The sequence below is a fragment of the Scyliorhinus torazame genome, chromosome 7, assembly GCF_047496885.1.
Source record: "Scyliorhinus torazame isolate Kashiwa2021f chromosome 7, sScyTor2.1, whole genome shotgun sequence".
In the NCBI taxonomy this organism is placed as follows: domain Eukaryota; kingdom Metazoa; phylum Chordata; class Chondrichthyes; order Carcharhiniformes; family Scyliorhinidae; genus Scyliorhinus; species Scyliorhinus torazame.
In genome coordinates this window covers 11,007,509-11,030,340 of record NC_092713.1, presented here as the reverse complement: position 1 = coordinate 11,030,340, position 22,832 = coordinate 11,007,509, and the positions used below count along the sequence as shown (strand labels likewise).

The 22,832-nt window shown below is 49.2% G+C and overlaps 1 protein-coding gene across 4 annotated transcripts in view; it reads right to left on the bottom strand.

Moving 5' to 3' along the window:
* Window positions 1–18,628: 18,628 nt before the first annotated feature.
* The window catches only part of ddah1 (dimethylarginine dimethylaminohydrolase 1), a 240,128-nt gene continuing 235,924 nt past the window's right edge, over window positions 18,629–22,832 (bottom strand). For all 4 annotated transcript variants that reach the window (XM_072510305.1, XM_072510304.1, XM_072510307.1 and 1 more), the window contains exons 5-6: window positions 22,066–22,209; window positions 18,629–19,518 (exon numbers count right to left, since the gene is read on the bottom strand). In XM_072510305.1, coding sequence (XP_072366406.1) covers window positions 19,408–19,518; window positions 22,066–22,209 — 255 coding nt within the window. In that variant the 3' untranslated portion in view covers window positions 18,629–19,407. The remainder of the gene's footprint in view (window positions 19,519–22,065; window positions 22,210–22,832) is intronic.

Here is a 22,832-nt window from a genome sequence, read left to right as displayed (position 1 = left end):
GCCCACTCCGCTGCTGCCCGCTCCACTGATATCGGCTCCGCTGCTGCCCGCTCCACTACTGCCCACTCCACTACTGCCCACTCCACTGCTGCCCGTTCCACTGATATCGGCTCCGCTGCCACCTGCCCCTCTGCTACCACCTCCGCTGCTGCAGTTTCCACCATCTTCAAGTGGCTCCCGCTCAAATGGCTGCAGGGCATCCCCCAGAGCTGTGGTGACCACCAGGGCAGCCACCATGGCCGGCCGAACCCCAAAATTCATTGTCTGCAGGGAATGAAAGGCCAACATGTTGGCATGGTCCGTAGCCTCGTGCCCAACCAGGTTCAACGGGCTACATGGTGGCCCCAGCTGGCATTGTGGGCTCCGCCCCCACATGCCCCCCCCCCATATGCCCCCCCCCAAGCCCCGCACCCCAGACTTGTCGATCGCCGGCACCGTGGGGTTCTCCGGCCCTGATGCCAGGAGTACCTTTGGCTGAGACTGCACTCTCTAGGGGCTGCAATGGGTGTTGCCCTGGGTGATCCGCCGGTGGGTGGCAGCTGGTTGGACGGGGCGTTTGGGGCAGTGGGTGGCAGTGTTGCCGCCGGTAGGGGGGGGCACCCAAACGGCCAGTGTCACTGTGGTCGGTGGGTTCGCAGCAAGGTGGCCGCCGTAATGGCGGTCAGTGTCTGGGCACCGCCCCAGCCGCCCGGCCTGTTCCCCACCCCTGATCCACCCTGCCCTGGCAAGCCCCCCCCACCCAGCCAGCACGGCCTGTGTCCGGGCCGGCAGTCCGCTGTCGCTCCTCTCCGTGTCCTACCTCCTCTCTCTCTCTCTCTCTCTCTCAGCAGCCACCATGCCAGATTCACGATTTTTGAGAGCACACGTGGACCGCGCCATCGGGAACACGACCCATTGGCGGTGGAGAATCGTGGGTGGGCCCATTAAAGAGATGTATACGGCGATTGGACTCCACGCAGCACACCTCACATATATGCCATTTTAGGAGTAACGGAGAATCGCGATTTGGCGTCAAACCGCCGCTTGCCACGATTATGACGTCGGAAGCCATTCTCCGTCCAATCGCATTCCCCGATTTAGCGTCGGCTAACGAAGAATCCCACCCGGGATTGGACAGATTGGATTGAAAATCATGCTTGACAAATCCACTGGAATTCTTCGAGGATGTAACTAGTAGAGTTGACGAGGGGGAGCCAGTGGATGTGGTTTATTTGGACTTTCAGAAGGCTTTTGATAAAGTTCCACATAAGAGATTAGTGTGTAAAATTAAAGCGCATAGGATTGGGCGTAGTGTGTTGAGGTGGATAGAAAACAGGTTGGCAGACAGGAAACAAAGACAGTGACTAGTGGGATACCGCAGCGAACAGTCCTGGGACCCCAGCTATTCACAATATATATTAATAATATATATTAATATATTATATATATATTAATATATTAATGATTTAGATGAGGGAACAAAATGTCATATCTCCACATTTGCAGATGACACCAAGTTGGGTGGGAGGGTGAGCTGTGAGGAGGATGCAGAGATCCTTCAGGGTGATTTGGACAAGTTGAGTGAGTGGGCAAATGAATGGCAGATAATTTGAATAAATACAAGGTTATCCACTTTGGTAGCAAAAACAGGAAGGCAGATTATTATCTGAAAGGTCATAAATTAGGAGGAGGGACTGTGCAACAAGACCTGGGTGTCCTCATACACAAGTGACTAAAGGTAAGCCTACACGTGTAGCAGACGGTAAAGGAGACAAATGGTACGCTGGCCTTCATAGCGAGAGGATTCGAGTACAGGAGCAGGGATGTGTTGTTGCAATTACACAGGGCCTTGGTGAGGCCACACCTGGAATATTGTGTGCAGTTTTGGTCTCCTTTTCTGAGGAAGAATGGGCGGGATTCTCTGTCTTGCCAGACGGCCAATTGGGTTTCCCATTGTGGGCAGCCCCACGCCGCTGGAAAATCCCCGGGCTGCCAGTGCTGTAGTGACCTGCATATCTGTATGTTTACAAGGGGTTAATGTCTAGACATAACAGCCAAGTGATCACTAGAGGGCAGCACTAGAAAGGGGTATAAAAGACAGACTCAAGCAGAGTTGCCGCCTCTTCGTGTGTATAGTGACCAGAGGTAGAGAGAGTTTGCTCAGAGTGAAAGTGCTGTTAGTCAATTTATTCTTATTCGATCTGGTTTATTTAACATCTAGTATAAGTACTGGAGAGAGAACAAACTCACCGTTTATTTGTTTAAGTTACTCAATAAATTATTTGCTTTAATTGGAAGACTACGAGTGTTGATCAACATCAGGTTTAAGATCATCTTAGTAAGAAGCAAATGAGTAACATATATTACACAAGGTATCAAACAGGCGCAACAGAGAATCCCGGTCGTGGAGAATTGAGCCCGATGTTCTTGCTCTAGAGGGAGTGCAGTAAAGGTTTACCCGACCGATCCCTGGGATGACGGGACTGACATACGAGGAGAGATTGAGTCGGTTAGGATTGCCTTCGCTGGAGTTCAGAAGAATGAGGGGGGGAATCTCATAGAAACCTATAAAATTCTAACAGGACTGGACAGGGTAGATGCAGAGCGGATGCTCCCGATGGTGGGGGAGTCCCGAACAAGGGGTCACAGACTGAGGATACGGAGTAGACCATTTAGGACAGAGATACAGAGAAATTTCTCCACCCAGAGAGTGGTCGGTCTGTGGAATTCGTTACCACAGGAAGCAGTTGAGACCAAAACATTGTGGGCTGGATTCTCCGATTCTGCGGGTAAGTCCGGAGGAAGTGTCTAGTCTTACAAACAAAATGTTGGTGCTGTCCCTGCACCGATGCTCCATCCGGTGGGGGGCTAGCCGCCACGGCACATAAAGTCCCCAGCTTTAAAAAAAAATTTAGAGTACCCAATTCATTTTTCCAATTAAGGGGCAATTTAGCGCGGCCAATCCACCTACCCTGCACATCTTTGGGTTGTGGGGGCGAAACCCACGCAGACACGGGGAGAATGTGCAAACTCCACACAGACAGTGACCCAGAGCCGGGATCGAACCTGGGACCTGGGTACCCCACTAACCCACTGCTGGCCTACAAAGCCCCCAGCTTTACCAGCCGATGCGGACGGAGAGTTGCCGGAACCATGGCCGCGCATGTGCACGGTGGATTGCGTTCGTGCGTACAACATGGCGCTGGCTGCACGCGGTCCTGGCCTGCCAAATAGTGCTCCCCCTGTAAACCTCTCGCCACCCCCAGATCACCCCCCACCGTCCACCTAGCCCCCAGTCGAAACACCCCCGGCCAGCGACAGTGGCGGCGCTGGACACAGTCTGCAGCCGCCATGCGAGATCCCCGAAAACTGTGAGCACACGTGCCCCATGCCTTCGGGAAGTCGGCCCATCGGGGGCAGAGCATTGGGGCAAGGCCTTCAGGTGACGTCCTGAGGCCTTCCCAATGGCATGGGGCGTAATCATCGATGACGCCGTTTTTGAGGGGGTGGAGCATCCCAAAAATGGCACCGCCCCCAATTTCGGCGTCACAATGGATTCTCCGGCCAATCACCAAATGCGATTTCAGCATCGGCAATCGGAGAATCCAGCCTTAAAGGTTTTCAGAAGCAGTTAGATATAGCACTTGGGACAAAGGAGATCAAAGGATATGGGGAAAAGCGGGATTAGACTATTAAGGTGGGTGATCAGCTATGATCATAATGAATGACGGAGCAGGCTCGAAGGGCCGAATGGCCACCTTCTGCTCCTAGTTTCCACATTTCCATGTTCATATCCATCATCCCTACTCTCCTGCTTCCTACCCTCCTAACCATTCCCTATTCACGTTCCCTCCTATTCTGTGCAATCACATTTTTGTTCTGTCTTTTCTGCGGAGCATTGTCGAGTGCTCTCTGAAAGTTCATGTAGATAACGTCTTTGGCAATCAGTTACCCCCTCAAAGAAAATCAACGATATTACTGAGACATGACTGGCCCATTAGAAATCAACACTGCCTTTCTCTGATTCACAAACCTGCTCCAACAGGCTGCTCTCAGCAGTTTGAGCTGTCTGTTTTTAATGTGCGTTTGTATTGCATGTTTGAAATTGATGCAAAGCGGTTTTAATTTTGTACCAAATGCTCAACTTGATTTGTATAATCTGAGTGTTGAAGAATCTGCCTTTGGAATAAGGTGAACAGCATATCCTGCAAAAGGGAATCAAATGATTCACTCCGGTGCCAAAGACTCCAGCCTTTGGATTCAGTCTTCGTTAATGATTTAATGGCAAGAGTCAGTGCAAAGAAAATGGTTTTGATACTAATGCTACGGTTGTGGGTTTAATAGACTGTCTTTGAATCCAGTTATTACACCTGGGATAGGTTCTGCACTCCAAGTGCAGTCTAGCCAATTCATTATCAAGTATTAGCAATCCTCTTTCCATCTGTACAAAAGCTTAAAATGATTTCTCAGTTGTCATCTCAACATTTTGGAAGATTGTAGCTGTCATTGTGTAACAAATAGCAGTCATTTTTGAAGTGCCGAAATTACCTTTTATTTGCCATTGCTATGTGTCATTTGCAGATACTAATTCTGTGTACACAATCCCTCCAAGTATGTTCCCTTCCTTCATAAGCCTGCGTTGGAGCCAAAACAGACGTTTCAGTCACAGTACCCTTGCTTGAGCTATTAATAAATGGAACACTGGAGGCTTCAGAGGAGATCCCAGAGGGATCACACTATTCATTGCCTGCCAAGTTAAATAATTCAACATTATAGCTTCCTTCTGTTCCTATTTTCAAGACAGTACTCTATTCAATTTTCACTTTTATTCTTGATCCTCTCTTTGTGTCAAATGTTTTGTTCAAGTCAAACTATTATTCAGTATATTCCTTTATCCACTGACCTGGTTAGATCCTCAACAATCAAATGCGTCTATTGAATATCACTTTCTTGGTGTCTTATTAATATTTATTTCAGTTGATGGGCTTGTTTATAATGGGTTCTTGCATTTTCTTGCCTGCAGGTTTTCTAATTCATAGAATCATGGAATCCCTACAGAGCACAAGGGGCCATTCGGCCCATCGAGTCTGCACCGACCCTTCGAAAGAGCACTCTACCTAGGTCCAATCCGCCGCCCTATTCCTGCAACCCCACTCTTAAAGGACAATTTAGCATGGCCAATCCACCTAACCTGTGCATCTATGGACTGTGGGAGGAAACCGGAGCACCCGGAGGAAACCCACGCAGATACGGGGAGAACGTGCAGACTCCGCACAGACAGTGGCCCAAGGCTGGAATTGAACCCGTGTCCCTGGAGCTGTGAGGCAGCAGTGCTAACCACTGTGCCGCCATGATGTCCCAGTTCCCCGGTGTGTGTGAGCAACTGGAGGGGAATTTGCAGACAGGGTAGTTCCCATGCTGCTGTGCCTCATGTCCTTCTAGATGGTAGAGGGGAGGGGTTTGGAAGGAGCTGTCGAACAAGCCTTGGTGAGTTGCTGCAGTGCATCTTGTAGAAGGTGCGCGCGGCTGCCACTGTGTGTCGGTGGTGGAGGGAGTGAATGTTTAACATTGTGCTTTCATTTATATAAATGCTCAGGAGATCTGAGAAGGTGATTCAAACAAAGGTTTATTATAACCAAAAGAAAGAGCCGCTTACGGCACATAGATTCCAGCCGGGACACCCAATAACACTGTCAATTGTGGTTTAATTGGTAGCACCTGACCCCTGAATCAGAAGATTCTGGGTTCAAGTTCCACTGGTCCACAATGAACAGGGCTGATGCTCCAGGGCAGGTCTGAGGGAGCCCTGCACTGTTGTCGGTACTGTATTTCAAATGAGACAAACCGAGGCCGCAGCTGCCTGCTCAAGTGGATGTAACTTTGGTACTATTTTCACAAAGTGCAGAGAAGTTATTTCCAGTGTCCTGATTGTTGTGTTGGGTGTTCTGGATCCGTGGAACACATACAGGTCACCAACACTTGAAATAGTGCAACACTATTTTATTGAATCATTAACTGTTTAACATACTCTCACTGTGGGTTAACACGATATTAGCTTTAACTAAAGACCTCTGCCTTGTCCTAACCAGTCGATGCACTCAGCACATGGTGAACGTCTGTGTTGCAGGCTGTGAGCTCTGTCCTCCTAGCGAGCTGCAGCTCGAATGAGTGGGAACTCTGATGCTCCCTGTCTTTATAGTGCGTGTGCTCTAACTGGTGATTGGCTGCGGTGTTGTGTGTGTTGATTGGTCCCACTGTGTGTCCATCAGTGTGTGTCTGCACCATGATATACTGGTGTATATTATGACACTGATGAATATCTATCCCTTGATTGACATGACATTGCTGTTTTTGAGATTTTCTTGTGTGCATTAAACAGTGACTGCCCCTTGCTGGCCGGGTAGCATTTGAGATGCGATAAAAACACGGCATAAATGCAAATCCTTGTTTTTAATATAATAATTATTTTATTGCAATGATGTAAGCTTCTTTATTACGTAGCAGCAATTTGAAATGTGCTTGTTGGCGGTCTGCCTATGTTTACTCACCTTGCATACATTCCTGAGGAGAAAGTTATATGTTCATCAGTGACAAGATCTTTCTATTATTTCCCTTTGATATCTTCCTATTTCCTGAAGGATGAGGTTGGGAAATTGGCTTAAGTCTTGTTAATTAGACTGCTATCTGAGACTGATCAAATCATCTGATATGATTGAGAAAATTCTTCACAATTGTTAGGTTGGATATGTGCTGCATATGTATAGTGGTGAAGTAACTGTAACACACAGTTCACAAAAGGAGGATTAATCACACACAATTACACAGACATTTACAGAACAGCGTCCTCCCCTCCCACTCCAACAGAGCCCCGGGGTTCACCTCGGGACGGGGGGGGGGGCAGCTGGTTTGAGCCCCGGCTGCCCCTGCACCATTTGGTTCTGCCAGCCCTGGCGGCTCCCCATGGTCCGCACCATCGTTTGGGGGATATTGTATCTGGTATTGAATGCGGGTTATTGGATGGGGGGGGGGGGGTTACTGCATGGGGGTGTTGTATGAGGGTATTTTATGGGCAGTTATTGTATGGAGGCTATTGTATGAGGAGTTATTACATAGGGAGTATTGTATTGGGGCAGTATTGTATTGTAGTGGGCAGCACAGTAGCACAGTGGATAGCACTGTTACTTCACAGGTTCGATTCCCGGCTTGGATCACTGTCTGCGCGGAGTCTGCACGTTCTCCCCGTGTGTGTGGGGGTTTCCTCCGGGTGCTCCGGTTTCCTCCCACACGTCCCGAAAGTCGTGTTGTTAGTTGAATTGGACATTCTAAATTCTACCTCTGTGTACCCGAACAGGTGCCGGAGTGTGGCGACTAGGGGCTTTTCACAGTAACTTCATTGCCGTGTTAATGTAATCCTACTTGTGACAATAAAGATTATTATATTATTATTGTGCGTATGGTATTTTATGGGGAGAATTGTATGGGGGTATGGTAGGGACGGTTATGGTCTGGGGGTTATTGTATGGGCAGTATTGTATGTGGATAATTGTATTGGGGTATTGTATGAGAGGGTATTGTATGGGAGGTATTATATGGGGATAACTATGTTAGGGTATTGTATGGGGATTATTGTAGGGGGGTTATTGTATGGGGGTGCATTGTTTTTGAAGTTATTTTATGGGGAGTATTTTATGAGGGGTTATTTGATGGAGGGTATTGTATGCAAGTTTATTGTGTGGGGGTATTGTATTGGGGTTATTGTATGGGGGATTATTGCCTGGGGTGTATAGTAAGGGGTATTGTGTGGGGAATATTATATGGGGTTTTGTGTGAAGGTAGTATATGGGGGTTATTCAATGGGGATACTTATTGGGAGTTCTTGGGCGAAATTCTCCCCCAACGGCGGGATGTCTGCCGACTGGCGCCAAAGCCGGCGCCAATCAGACGGGCATCGCGCCGGCCCAAAGGTGCGGAATGCTCCGCATCTTTGGCGGCCTAGCCCCAACATTGAGGGGCTAGGCCGACGCCGGAGGGATTTCCGCCCCGCCAGCTGGCGGAAATGGCGTTTGTTTCCCCGCCAGCTGGCGCGGAAATGCGGCGCATGCGCGGGAGCGTCAGCGGCCGCTGTCAGTTTCCCAGCGAATGCGCGGGAGCGTCAGCGGCCGCTGTCAGTTTCCCGCGCATGCGCAGTGGGGAGAGTCTCTTCCGCCTCCGCCATGGTGGAGACCGTGGCGGAGGCGGAAAGGAAAGAGTGCCCCCACGGCACAGGCCCGCCCGCGGATCGGTAGGCCCCGATCGCGGGCCAGGCCACCGTGGGGGCACCCCCCGGGGTCAGATCGCCCCGCGCCCCCCTCAGGACCCCGGAGCCCGCCCACGCCGCCTGGTCCCGCCGGTAAATACCAGGTTTAATTTACGTCGGCGGGACAGGCAATTCCTGGGCGGGACATCGACCCATCCGGGCCGGAGAATCCAGCGGGGGTCCCGCCAACCGGCACGGCCGGATTCCTGCCCCCGCCCAATCTCCGGAGCGGAGACTTCGGCGGGGTCGGGGGCGGGATTCACGGCGGCCAACGGCCATTCTCCAACCCGGCGGGGGGGTCGGAGAATGACGCCCATTATATGGGGGTTCATATCAGGGGCGAGATTCTCCGACCCCCCCCGCCGGGTCGGAGAATCGCCGGGGGCTGGCGTGAATCCCGCCCCCGCCGGTTGCCGAATTCTCCGGCACCGGATATTCGGCGGGGGCGGGAATCGCGCCACGCCGGTTGGCGGGCCCCCCCCGCGATTCTCTGGCCCGGATGGACCAAAGTCCCGCCACTAAAATGCCTGTCCCGCCGGCGTAGATTAAACCACCTACCTTACTGGCGGGACAAGGCGGCGCGGGCGGGCTCTGGGGTCCTGGGGGGGGCGCGGGCCGGTCTGGCCCCGGGGGGTGCCACCACGGTGGCCTGGCCCGCGATCAGGGCCCACCGATCCACGGGCAGGCCTGTACCGTGGGGGCACTCTTTCCCTTCCGCCTCCGCCACAGTCTCCACCATGGCGGAGGCAGAAGAGGCTCCCTCCATTACGCATGCGTGGGGATGCCGTGAGCGGCCGCTAACACTCCCGCGCATGCGCCGCCCGGAGATGTCATTTCCGCGCCAGCTGACGGGCACCAAATGCCTTTGCCGCCAGCTTGCGGGGCGGTAATTCGTCCGCCGCCGGCCTAGCCCCTCAAGGTTGGGGCTCGGCACCCAAAGATGCGGAGCATTCCGCACCTTTCGGGCGGCGCGATGCCCGACTGATTTGCGCCGTTTTGGGCGCTAGTCGGCGGACATCGCGCAGTTTCCGTAAATTTCGCCCATGGTTTTTTTTGTATGGGGGTTACTGCATGGGGTTTGTGCACGGGCGTTATTGTATCAGGTATTGTGTGGGGTATTGTATGGGGAAATTGTGTGGGGGATATTGTGTGGGGGATGTCGTGTGGGGGATATCGAGTGGGGGATATCGTGTGGGGGATATCGTGTGGGGGATGTCGTGTGGGGGATGTCGTGTGGGGGATATCGAGTGGGGGATATTCTGTGGGGGATATTGTGTGGGGGATATTATGTCGGGGATATTGTGTGGGGGGTATTGTATGGGGGATATTGTGTGGGGGATGTCGTGTGGGGATGTCGTGTGGGGGATGTCGTGTGGGGGATGTCGTGTGGGGGATGTCTTATGGGTGATGTCGTATGGGGATATCGAGTGGGGGATATTGTATGGGGGATATTGTGTGTAGGATATTATGTGGGGGATATTGTGTGGGGGTATTGTGTGGGGGTTATTGTGTGGGGGATATTGTGTGGGGGATATTGTGTGGGGGATATTGTGCGGGGGATATTGTGTGGGGGATATTGTGTGGGGGATATTGTGTGGGGGATATTGTGTGGGGGACATTGTGTGGTGGATATTGTGTGGGGGATATTGTGCGGGGGGGTATTGTGTGGTGGATATTGTGTCGGAGATATTGCATGGGGGATATTGTGTGGGGGATATTGTGTGGTGGATATTGTGTGAGGGATATTGTGTGTGGGATATTGTGTGGGAGATATTGTGTAGGAGATATTGTGTGGGGGATATTGTGTCGGAGATATTGCATGGGGGATATTGTGTGGGGGATATTGTGTGGGGGATATTGTGTTGGGGATATTGTGTAGGAGACATTGTGTGGGGGATATTGTGTGGGGGATATTGTGTAGGAGATATTGTGTGGGGGATATTTTGTGGGGGATATTGTGTAGGAGATATTGTGTGGGGGATATTGTGTGGGGGATATTGTGTGGTGGATATTGTGTGAGGGATATTGTGTGGGGGATATTGTGTGGGAGATATTGTGTAGGAGATATTGTGTGGGGGATATTGTGTGGGGGATATTGTGTGGGGGATATTGTGTGGCGGGTATTGTGTGGTGGATATTGTGTCGGAGATATTGCATGGGGGATATTGTGTGGGGGATATTGTGTGGGGGATATTGTGTAGGAGACATTATGTGGGGGATATTGTGTGGGGGATATTGTGTAGGAGATATTGTGTGGGGGATATTTTGTGGGGGATATTGTGTAGGAGATATTGTGTGGGGGATATTGTGTGGGGGATATTGTGTGGGGGATATTATGTGGTGGATATTGTGTAGGAGATATTGTGTGGGGGATATTGTGTGGGGGATATTGTGTAGGAGACATTGTGTGGGGGATATTGTGTGGGGGATATTGTGTAGGAGATATTGTGTGGGGGATATTTTGTGGGGGATATTGTGTAGGAGATATTGTGTGGGGGATATTGTGTGGGGGATATTGTGTAGGAGACATTGTGTTGGGGATATTGTGTGGGGCTATTGTGTAGGAGATATTGTGTGGGGGATATTTTGTGGGGGATATTGTGTAGGAGATTTGGGGCGAAATTCTCCCGAAACGGCGCGATGTCCGCCGACTGGCGCCCAAAGCGGTGGCAATCAGACGGGCATCGCGCCGCCCCAAAGGTGCGGCATGCTCCGCATCTTTGGGGGCCGTGCCCCAACATTGAGGGGCTAGGCCGACGCCGGAGGAATTTCCGCCCCGCCAGCTGGCGGAAACGGCCTTTGTTGCCCCGCCAGCTGGCGCGGAAATGACATCCCCGGGCGGCGCATGCGCGGGAGCGTCAGCAGCCGCTGACAGTTTCCCACGCATGCGCAGTGGAGGGAGTCTCTTCCGCCTCCGCCATGGTGGAGACCGTGGCGGAGGTGGAAGGGAAAGAGTGCCCCCACGGCACAGGCCCGCCCGCGGATCGGTGGGCCCCGATCGCGGGCCAGGCCACCGTGGGTGCACCCCCCGGGGCCAGATCTCCCCGCGCCCCACCCAGGACCCGGAGCCCGGCCACGCCACCTTGTCCCGCCATTCAAAAGGTGGTTTAGTCCACGCCGGCGGGACAGGCAATTTATCGGCGGAACTTCGGCCCATCCGGGCCGGAGAATCGAGTGGGGGGGCCCGCCAACCGGCGCGGCCCGATTCCCGCCCCCGCCGAATATCCGGTACCGGAGACTTCGGGAACCGGCGGGGGCGGGATTCATGGCAGCCCCCAGCGATTATCCAACCCGGCGGGGGGTCGGAGAATGATGCCCATTGTGTGGGGGATATTGTGTGGTGGATATTGTGTGGGGGATATTGTGTGAGGGATATTGTGTGGGGGATATTGTGTGGGGGATATTGTGTGAGGGATATTGTGTGGGGGATATCGTGTGGGGGATATTGTGTGGTGGATATTGTGTGGGGGATATTGTGTGGGGGATATTGTGTGGTGGATATTGTGTGGGGGATATTGTGTGAGGGATATTGTGTGGGGGATATTGTGTGGTGGATATTGTGTGGGGGATATTGTGTGGGGGATATTGTATGGGGGATATTGTGTGAGGGATATTGTGTGGGGTTATTGTGTGGGGGATATTGTGTGGGGTTATTGTGTGAGGGATATTGTATGGGGGATATTGTGTGGGGGGTATTGTGTGAGGGATATTGTGTGGGGTAAATTGTGTAGGAGATATTGTGTGAGGGATATTGTGTGGGGGATATTGTGTGGGGGGTATTGTATGGGGAATATTGTGTAGGGTAAATTGTGTAGGATATATTGTGTGAGGGATATTGTGTGGGGCATATTGTGTGGGGGTTATTGTGTGGGGGATAATTTATGGGGAATATTGTGTGGGGTAAATTGTGTAGGAGATATTGTGTGGGGCATATTGTGTGGGGGATTTTGTGTGGGGGATATTGTGTGGGGGATATTGTATGGGGAATATTGTGTGGGGTAAATTGTGTAGGAGATATTGTGTGGGGCATATTGTGTGGGGGATTTTGTGTGGGGGATATTGTATGGGGGATATTGTGTGGGGGATATTGTGTGGGCGATATTGTGTGGGGATATTGTGTGGAGGATATTGTGTGGGGGTTATTGTGTGGGGGATATTGTGTGGGGGATATCGTGTGGGGGATATCGTGTGGTGGATATCGTGTGGGGGATATTGTGTGAAGGATATTGTGTGGCAGATATTGTGTGGCGGATATTGTGTGGGAGATATTATGTGGGGGATATTGTGTGGCGGATATTGTGCAGGGGATATTGTGCGGGGGATATTGTGCGGGGGATATTGTGTGAAGAATATTGTGTGGGGGATATTGTGTGGGGGATATCGTGTGGTGGATATCGTGTGGGGGATATTGTGTGAAGCATATTGTGTGGCGGATATTGTGTGGCGGATATTGTGTGGGAGATATTATGTGGGGGATATTGTGTGGCGGATATTGTGCGGGGGATATTGTGCGGGGGATATTGTGCGGGGGATATTGTGCGGGGGATATTGTGCTGGGGATGTTGTGCGGGAGATGTTGTGCGTGGGATATTGTGCAGGAGATATTGTGCGGGGGATATTGTGCGGGGGATATTGTGCGGGTGATATTGTGTGGGGTATATTGTGTGGGGTATATTGTGTGGGGTATATTGTATAGGAGATATTGTGTGGGGTATATTGTATGGGGGATGTGCAGGGGATATTGTGCGGGGGATATTGTGCGGCGGATGTTGTGCGGGGATATTGTGTGGGGGATATTGTGTGGGGGATATTGTGTGGGGGATATTGTGTGGGGAATATTTTGTGTGGGACTATTATATTTGATGAGTGTACTGAATGCGGGGTAATGTATGGAGGGTTATTGTGGGCAGCACGGGAGCACAGTGGTTAGCACTGTTGCTTCACTTCTCCAGGGTCCCAGGTTCGATTCCCGGCTTGGGTCACTGTCTGTGCGGAGTCTGCACGTTCTCCCCGTGTCTGCGTGGGTTTCCTCCGGGTGCTCCGGTTTCCTCCCAGATGTCCTGAGAGACGTGCTGTTGGGTAATTTGGACATTCTGTATTCTCCCTCTGTGTACCCGAACAGGTGCCGGAATGTGGCGATGAGGAGGTTTTCACAGTAACCTCATTGCAGTATCAATGCAAGCCTGCGTGAGACAATAAAAATGATTATTATTGTACAGGAAGTCATTGTATGTAGGGTTATTGAATGAGGTGTATTTATTGGGGGATAATGTTGGTTATTGTATGGGGGTTATTGTACAGGGGATTATTATATGGGGTTATTGCACAGAGGGTATTGTATGGGGGTAATTGTATGGGGGGTATTGCATGGTCTCATGATGGGAGTGGTCAGGGTGCATTTAGCCTCGAGAACAGGAGTGATCAGGTAGCTAAGGGGTATGGGATCCCCATCATTAGAGGGGTCGGGATGGAGTATTGGAATATCTACATCAATGACTATGAACTCACGGGTGACGGGGGAGGCTGGATGTTGAAGGGCGGAGGAGAAATTTGCAGTCGCTGAGGATGGAGAAAGATAGGACGGAGAAACCTGATGGAAACTGGTGTCAGAAGAAATTCTGCAGCACCTTTTTCCAGATTACCTGACAATGATGTAGTTGAAAAGTATAAAATATATGCTGAAACAAATCGCTTGGGGAGGGGTCTAATGGTGTGTAGAAGGACTCGCCGACTGTGGGCTAAACAGCTGGCTTGTAATGCAGAACAATGCCAGCAGCGCGGGTTCAATTCCCGTACCGGCCTCCCCGAACAGGCGCCGGAATGTGGCAACTAGGGGATTTTCACAGTAACCGCATTCAAGCCTACTTATAATAATAATCACTTATTGTCACAAGTAGGCTTTAATGAAGTTACTGTGAAAAGCCCCTAGTCGCCACATTCCGGCGCCTGTTCGGGGAGGCTGGTACGGGAATTAAACCCGCGCTGCCGGCATTGTTCTGCATTACAAGGCAGTTGTTTAGCCCACTGTGCTAAACCAGCCCTGAATGTGACACTTGTGTACGTGTGACAATAAGTGATTATTATTCAGTGCCAATTGAAAGGCACCTTAATAATTGTGGGTTAAAGACATGGAGACTCAGCTGAGTATTGAATTTGAGGATCAAAAGCCCATTGAGGGGTCATTGCTCCTTTCCTGGTGGTGCACATTCAATATGTTTTGACACTAGATTTGAGTTGGTCTGGTTGACCACCTGTCTCTGACAGAGGCATGTTAAAAGGCAGTTCCTGGGCAGAAGCTACGTGTCCACTGCAGGCCTCAATATTCTCGTGTTAATGGTCATGACGTACCGGGCACAATGTCATGGCATTAGTACAAGACTAGGCTAGTGTTTTGTTAACGGGGACAAGCTGACCATCGCCTGGCTGAGGGTTATGGCACATGGGTCAACACATCTTGATGACGACCCTCTTTGTCAATGCACACTCATCTTGGAGGGGCATGCTCAGTCACCTGTGAACCCTCAGGATGTACGTGAGCTATAAGGGGTGACGTGGGAATGCCATGTCTAGACTGAGTGGAGCTCAAAGGCTTCGCATTGGCTGCCTGGCTGGGAGATGGGCGGAGACGATTCAAGGCAAGGTGTAATTCTCCATGAGGATATATCACTGCACAGAGTGGAGGCCACACAATGTTAATTGCTCTCAAGGTTACCAGCACACTCAACTCTTTTTTAGAGCTCCACTGGAGATCTTGATGGAATCTCACAATCAGTGATGCATAAATGCATAAAGGTGGTGTTCAATACTCTTTTCAATAACATTCACAATTACATGTGGTTCAGCATGGATGTAGTGAGTCAGACAGCCAGAATTTCTGGTATCTCTGGCTTCCCACAAGCTGAGTGGACCATCGACTGCACACATGGGGCCTCGAGAGCTCCCTGGCAGCAACCACAAACAGAAAAGTATTTCCCTCTCTAAATGCCCAGCTGATCTATGTTCAGACCATGCATTTTTGTGCGAGCGATCCTGGGAGCTCTCACGACTAATACATCTTGTAAGAATTGCAGGATTTTAGGAATATTGACTTTTAAACAGTGGGGCAAGTTAGGAGTTTCAAGTCTGGGGGTATAGTGTGTGGCTTCAGTGATCAAGGTATCAAAAAGGATTTTGTTTTGCTTTTATGGACTAGCAGGTGAAATTGATGAAGGAATGTGTTTTTCAATCTAAGCTAATGGACTGTGGTTTGACTGGGGAAGTCCCTGGGGAGTTAATGTGCTTTTATCAGCCAGCACAGATGATTTGTGTTTTTAGCTTGGGGAGATGAGGTCATTGCTGGGTGGAGCCCAAAAAGGCAGAGAGGCAGTGAGTTTGGAGAAGCTTTGAGAGAGTGAGGAGCTGAGTTCTGATCTGCCTGACTCCGAGTTCACAATTCTTTCCCAGTAGGATAGTTAAAAAAAGAGTAACAGTATTTTAAAGCAGAGCAGTCTTGTCTGATGACAAGGAAGAGGCTGAAACAACCGTGTTAAAACAGCTATTTGAAGATATTCAGCCAGAGTCTGATGGGTTTCCAACCGGAGCTAAATCTGTTTTATTAATCTTTGCTCTGGTAATTTTACGATGGATTTAGAGCTGTAGGTTTATTTTCTTGTTGTTTAACATGGTAGCACAGTGGTTAGCACTGTTGCTTCACAGCGCCAGGGTCCCAGGTTCGATTCCCAGCTTGGGTCACTGTCTGTGTGGAGTCTGCACGTTCTCCCCGTGTCTGCGTGGGTTTCCTCCGGGTGCTCCAGTTTCCTCCCACAAGTCCTGAATGACGTGCTTATTAGGTGAATTGGACATTCTGAATTCTTCCTCAGTGTACCCGAACAGGCGCCGGAGTGTGGCGACTAGGGGATTTTCACAGTAACTTAATTGCAGTGTTAATGTAAGCCTACTTATGACAATAATGAAGATTATTATTATGATTAAAGCAGGAAATTTTATAGTTGTGTTAAGGGGTAATTATAAACTGTTTATTTTGGGTGTGAAGTTAAAAGTTTAATATTGTATTTAGAATAAAGTTTTGTTTTAGAAACACCAAAGCTCTATTTTTTCATGCAATCGCTCCTGGGGCGAATCATTCTTTCCACACGATCTTAAAATAAATTAATATATTGGGGTTTTGGCCCAGTATCCGAGCCACTCTTGGTGTCTGGTTGGGGTTGGAATAATCTTCAGTCATTTGCAGTGACACAGATCATTGAGGACCCTCGGCATATGGAGGGCAGGCTTCTCGGTGATAAGCACTACCCCCTGAAGGTGTGGCTAACGATGCCTGATCCACAGAGTGCATCTGAAGAGAGATAAAATGCTGCAAATTCAGGTACAAGGGCCTGAATAGAGCTAGACTATTGACCTCTTTAATCTACGTTTCAGTCACTTGGATCGATCAGGCGTGTCATTATTTGGAGGCCCAGCTTCACATCTCCTTGGAAGAGGGGGACATCGAAGGGGATGATTTTGAAGATGGCGAAGATTCAGATGAGCCTGTTCGGCTACACAGAGGGAGATTTCAGAATGTCCAATTCACCAACAGCACGACATTCGGGACTTGTGGGAAGAAACCAGAGCACCCGGAGGAAACCCACAGACATGGGGAGAACGTGAAGACTCCGCACAGACAGTGACCAAAGCCGGGAATTGAACCCGGGACCCTGGCGTTGGGAAGCAACAGTGCTACCCACTGTGCTACCGTGCCGCCCATGTTTTGCTATGCTAAAAGGGTTATATTAATAAAAGTGGCAGGTGCGAAATTCAGGGGAAACTAAGGAAGATTCAAAATGAGATAATGTGGAGGCAGGGTTAGAGGGCTCAGGGGTAAATAATACGGAGACAAGCTTTCTACTCCCAGAATTTAATCGCTTATGTTTTAACCCATTCAAAATGCAGAGTAAAATGTGACTTTCAGTCATTCAATATTTTTCCCCGTGTCGACACAATGGATTTTGCCCTCTGCACTGACGCGAATGGCAAGTTTGTCGAGAATTTCCAAACGCCGTCCGTCAGAAACTCAAATATCCTGGCTCTCACAATGCCTGAAAAGATTAAATTCTTACACTGGAAGAGTTGTTAGGTATATTAACTACATCTAAATCCAACTCTTCGTTTTGACAACACAAACAATTGGTAACACATCCCAGCAGGTAGAAAGTGTTCAAATATTCCTACAAAGAAAATGCAAGACAAAATGCAATGCATTGACAAAGGCAGGCTTCTTTAATATCAGTCAGACGTTACGGGGAGAATACAGTGGCGACCTCATCATGTGACCATGCAAGAAACAATTGCACACAGCAAGTCCTACATTTGAAGAAATCACACCAAATTTCACCCTCTTCTCTGTAAACAGATTTTCATTAGCATGTTTAATAAAGCACCGCTGTTAAAATAGCCACGAGAGGAACTTGTCCCAGTCACCAAGTGGTACATCAGCAACAATTTCTGTCCTCGCCCACAGAATTATTTCATTTTCAGGATGGTAGTAGTCATAGCGTCCTAGGGTTTTACAGCACAGAAAGGCTCTCCATTGTGGCTGTGTTGGCCATCAATCACCTATCTATTGGAATCCCACTTTCCAGAACTTAGTCCGTAGCCTTGTATGCTATTGCGTTTCAAGTGCTCCTCTAAATGCTTCTTAAATGTCGTGGGAATTCTCGCCTCCCCCACCCTTTCAGGCAGCGAGTTCCAGATTCCCCCCCTCCCACCCCGGGTGAAAAGGACTTTCCTCAAACCGCCTCTAAATCTATGCCCCCTGGTTATTGGCCCCTCTACTGAGAGAAAACCTGTCTTCCGAACTACTCTATCGATGTTGCTCATCATTTTGTACAAGTACCTCGAATTAATTTCTAAAATTTTAAACCTGTATTTATTCTCCCATAAAATATATCAAAACAGTTTATTAAAAACTGACGTTTAAAATTGAAAGTATTTAAGATTGGCTGAGCAACGCCCTGTCGATTGTCACATGAAATAAACAGGAAATTCAGTAAAAGACTATGACAGAAAAATCCATACAAAAGCTGTGCATCTTCTTTGATCATTTTCCTTGGCACTGTTTGAATATCGAAACGCCTTTTAAATCATATTAAAACGCAGCAATATTTCACTGTTAAAAGGGTGCCTGAAGAATCTCAAGCAACTGGTGTCTGTGGAATGTAGAGGTGGCAACAACAGTGTAAAATACATGGGATGTGCTGGCAAAGTCACTGGAAAATCGTAAAACAGTAGCATGTTTGCAATGCTGCAGTAAAAGCATATTTGTTTGAAATTAGGAATATGGCACTAAGTAAAATGGACTGAACACATTGGATGTAGCATTGATAATGGTTTTTATTCAATTTATACGAAGCAGATGAAAAACACATCAAGCAATCAAGTTTGGCGAGAGTGAGCACTGATAGATAATGCGTTGTGGTGACTTTTTCTGACCAAACTGAATGTATTGATGCCTTTGGCGCAAACAAGCAAGACTGTCTCAAACAAAGCCGGCATCCCAAGAAAATTAGAATAGCAAATGGAACTGGGTCATTTCGGATTATTGAATAATGCAAATCCACGCAACTTCAAAGCACGTGCAACTGTGGAATGCAGAAGGGGGAGACGCTCTTAGGCATGCAAGTACCAAAGCATTGTATTACAATATTGATGCTGCTAAATATTAACTAACAACTGTGTTGCTCATTGGGAAGAGAGGTTAAGGAAACTGCCGCAGAATTAGCAGTGAGGGAAAACCAACCCCCACTTACAAAACAACTGCAGTATCTAAATAAAAATTGAATTGTTTCTTAAATGATTAAATTCACCCTTTTAACCTGAATGTATATACACATACACAAACATATATATATGTATATATTCTGCTCATCAGAATTCAACAGCAGTTCACCACAGAAAAGAAAATTATACACGGTTCAAATCACAAGGTGGCAATATAAGACCATCTGATCTCTGTCTTAAAAATAGCATTCATAGCACAGTGAAAGTTACCAACATAAAAATAGGATAACTTTTCAGAATAGGCTCAGTATGTAATAATCACATTATTGCAAATCAAAAGAAATATCATTTTTTTTTCAAATGAGCCGAATATTTCAAGCCCTCTTGTTAAGAAGAACAGAGCAGCAGGTAAGACCTCCGTCAACTTTGGCCAGTTCAGTGTTGGACACTGGAATCAGCGTGTAGTTCTTCAGTTTTTCAAAGACCTGTGAGGGAGAAAGAGATTATTGCAGTAGCCCGTTTAAAATCTGGTCTAAATCACGCACTGCTGGTTATATTGGCTACAGACAGAGACATGGGGCGGAAATCCACCTGTCCCACTGTTGTCAATGGGGTTAACCGTGGTTCGCACCTTCCGCCACCAAGAAACCCACAGTGGGGGTGGGTGAGCTGCGGGATCTTAACAGATAGAAAAGCCCACCCGTGTTGTCGAAACGTTTTGTCTTGCACTCCTCAGGACAAATGCAAGAAGTCAACGCTTCAACCAAACAGCACCCTTTTCTCCTGGAGTACAAATTGGTGTGAGAGTTTAGAATTTGGCATTCTTGTGTTTGTCCTGATGAGTCCACAATGAAAAGCTTCAGCAACATGGCTCTCCTTTTACTAATAATCAAGTTCTATGCTGCTAATTATCCACTTGAAGTAAGATCACAATCTAGCGATTACTTGATTGAAAATCTTCAAGGTTGAAACAGGAACACGTCGTTTGGCTCTAAATGATTTCTAGACATTATCAAGTCTGCGTCTTAGAATCATAGAATCATAGAAGTTACAGTGCAGAAGGAGGCCATTCAGCCCATCGAGTCTGCACCAGCTCTTGGAAAAAGCACCCTACCCAAGCCCACACGTCAACCCTATCCCCATAACCCCATAACTCAGTAACCCAACCAACACTAAGGGCAATTCTGGACACTCAGGGCAATTTAGCATGGCCAATCCACCTAACCCGCACACCTTTGGATGTCAGTGAGTACAAGGAAATGTTTCAGTCACATTGACGCCAAGGTGTTTTGCAACCCCCATTACTCATCCATCTCTGATTAACAATCACTTCAACCACATCACCTGCAGTCATCACCTCTTGTGGGTCCTGCCAAATGACTTCAGCTGGGGAAGAATGGCCATTTTATATGGAGCCTTTCACAACTAGAGGACATCTTGATGCATTTTGCAGCTAATGCGAGTATTTCTGAAGTATAGTCACTGTTATAATATAGGAAACCTGTCAGCTGATTAGCAGACAGCAAAATCCCACAAACATCGAGGAGATAGTGCACTATAATCTGCTTTAGTTGACACTGATTGAGGAATAATTATTGGTCAGGGCATCGGGCATAGCTCCACTCCCCTTCTTCAATGTAGCAGCCAGTTGATCTTTTACTTCGGCCACAGAGGGCAGACCCGGGGGGGGGGGGAGAGGCAGCTGCCCATTAGCCAGAAGTGGGATCTTCTGGTCCAGCTGTTGACAACGGGGGTTTTCCGAATGTATCCCTTGAGAGTGCGCCGTCGGCGGAACTGGAATATCCCGCTGGCGGGAACGCCTGGATAATTAACGTCACATCCGAAAGTCGGCGCCTCTGACCGTGCAGCACTCCCTCAGCGCTACACCGGGCGTGCCTGCCTGGATTACGTAGGCAAGTCTCTTGAATGAGACTCTAATCAACCGCTGAAAGAAAGCAGCCACCGCAAAGCACACGGCGGGGGGTGGGGATTGGTGGGGGGGGGGGGGGGGGGGGGGGGTGTCGGTAAGTCCCACCCACTTCTCCAGATTCACGCAATAACAAAAAGAATTTTGAGATTCGCAAAGCTGCCGTTGTTTAAGATGTAACCAAACCACTAAATGCGGAAAATAAATTCCATGTTCGCCAGATGGACAAAATTCCCCCTCCTTCCAAAGTTCCCAATATCTAAAGGCTGTCATGCAAGGGCTTCAACGGGTGTGGCCGGAATTATCCGGTCGTTGGGATGCTCTTTTCCCGCCGGCAGCGCAGCCCCGCCCACGAGATTCCCAGCGATGCCGGCTGGTTACAATGGGAAATCCCATTGACAGGCGGCAGGAAGTTAGAAACACACGGCTCAGGCACCAGAGAAACCCGCCCAGTATTTTTTGTACACAGTTCAAGCATTTGCAGCTTTTATTTCTCTTCTTAGCGAACTTATGGCTATTAGCTGCCCTCCAAGGCTGGAGGTGTGGATATCAATTAGATAATTAATTAATGAGCTAGCACAGATATGAACATAGAACATACAGTGCAGAAGGAGGCCATTCGGCCCATCAAGTCTGCACCGACCCACTTAAGCCCTCACTTCAACCCTATCCCCGTAACTCAATAACCCCTCCTAACCTTTTTTTGGTCACTAAGGGCAATTTAGCGTGGCCAATCCACCTAACCTGCACGTCTTTGGACTGTGGGTGGAAACCGGAGCACCCGGGGGAAACCCACGCAGACACGGGGGAGAATGTGCAAACTCCGCACAGACAGCGACCCAAGCCGGGAATCGAACCCGGGACCCTGGGGCTGTGAAGCCACAGTGCTAGCCACGTGTGCTACCGTGCTGCCCCTCTAATATGAGGGGGTGACTGGCCTCCCTTTGTGTTGTGTGATTTCATCATTTGGCAGTGTTTGCAGCACAGGCTCCTCCCCACTCATCAGATCTTAATATGGAGAAAAAAAAATAAAGAACAGCAAATTAAAGTTCTTCTTTTGGGGGGGAAATGAAGTTCACCCAAATAGATCCAATGCTGCAATTACCTTTGCGCTCTCCGGGAACTCCTGAGCGGTGCGGTGCAGCAGAACGTGCCCCTTGTTTGGTATATTTAGGTAAACACAATTTGCAGCTTGATCATCTGGCAGTGTGAGCTTGTCGTAACGATGGTCACTCATCTCCTGCATGATCTGTTGGGTAAAATAAGTCAAATCAAACTCATTAGCATCACAATCAATTGGCTCAATTAGCAGTGACCAAGTGTAATTTTGGGTGTGTTTGGCTGGTTGTTCGCCGCCGGCTTTTTGGGTGAGATCCACACCGGTATTCGCTCGCTCTTACTCATTTTTTGGAGCCTTGGTGAGTTTCTCCCTGGGCCAGCTCACACTTTCAACACCGGGGAGCTGAGCGTGCCGGCGAGACCAGCTCATCAGAGATCAGGGCACCATTTTGAAAGCGTGCCCCCGATCCCTAAGTGAGTTTGAGGGTGCCCCCCGGTGCCCCCTCCCCCCTGCCATCCACGGGCAATGCTACCCCTCGCAGATATGAGCATTACCCCAGGGGCAGCACGGTAGCATTGTGGATAGCACAATTGCTTCACAGCTCCAGGGTCCCAGGTTCGATTCCTGGCTTGGGTCACTGTCTGTGCGGAGTCTGCACATCCTACCCGTGTCTGCGTGGGTTTCCTCCGGGTGCTCCGGTTTCCTCCCACAGTCCAAAGATGTGCAGGTTAGGTGGATTGGCCATGGTAAATTGCCCTTAGTGTCCAAAATTGCCCTTTAGTGTTGGGTGGGGTTATGGGGATAGGGTGGAG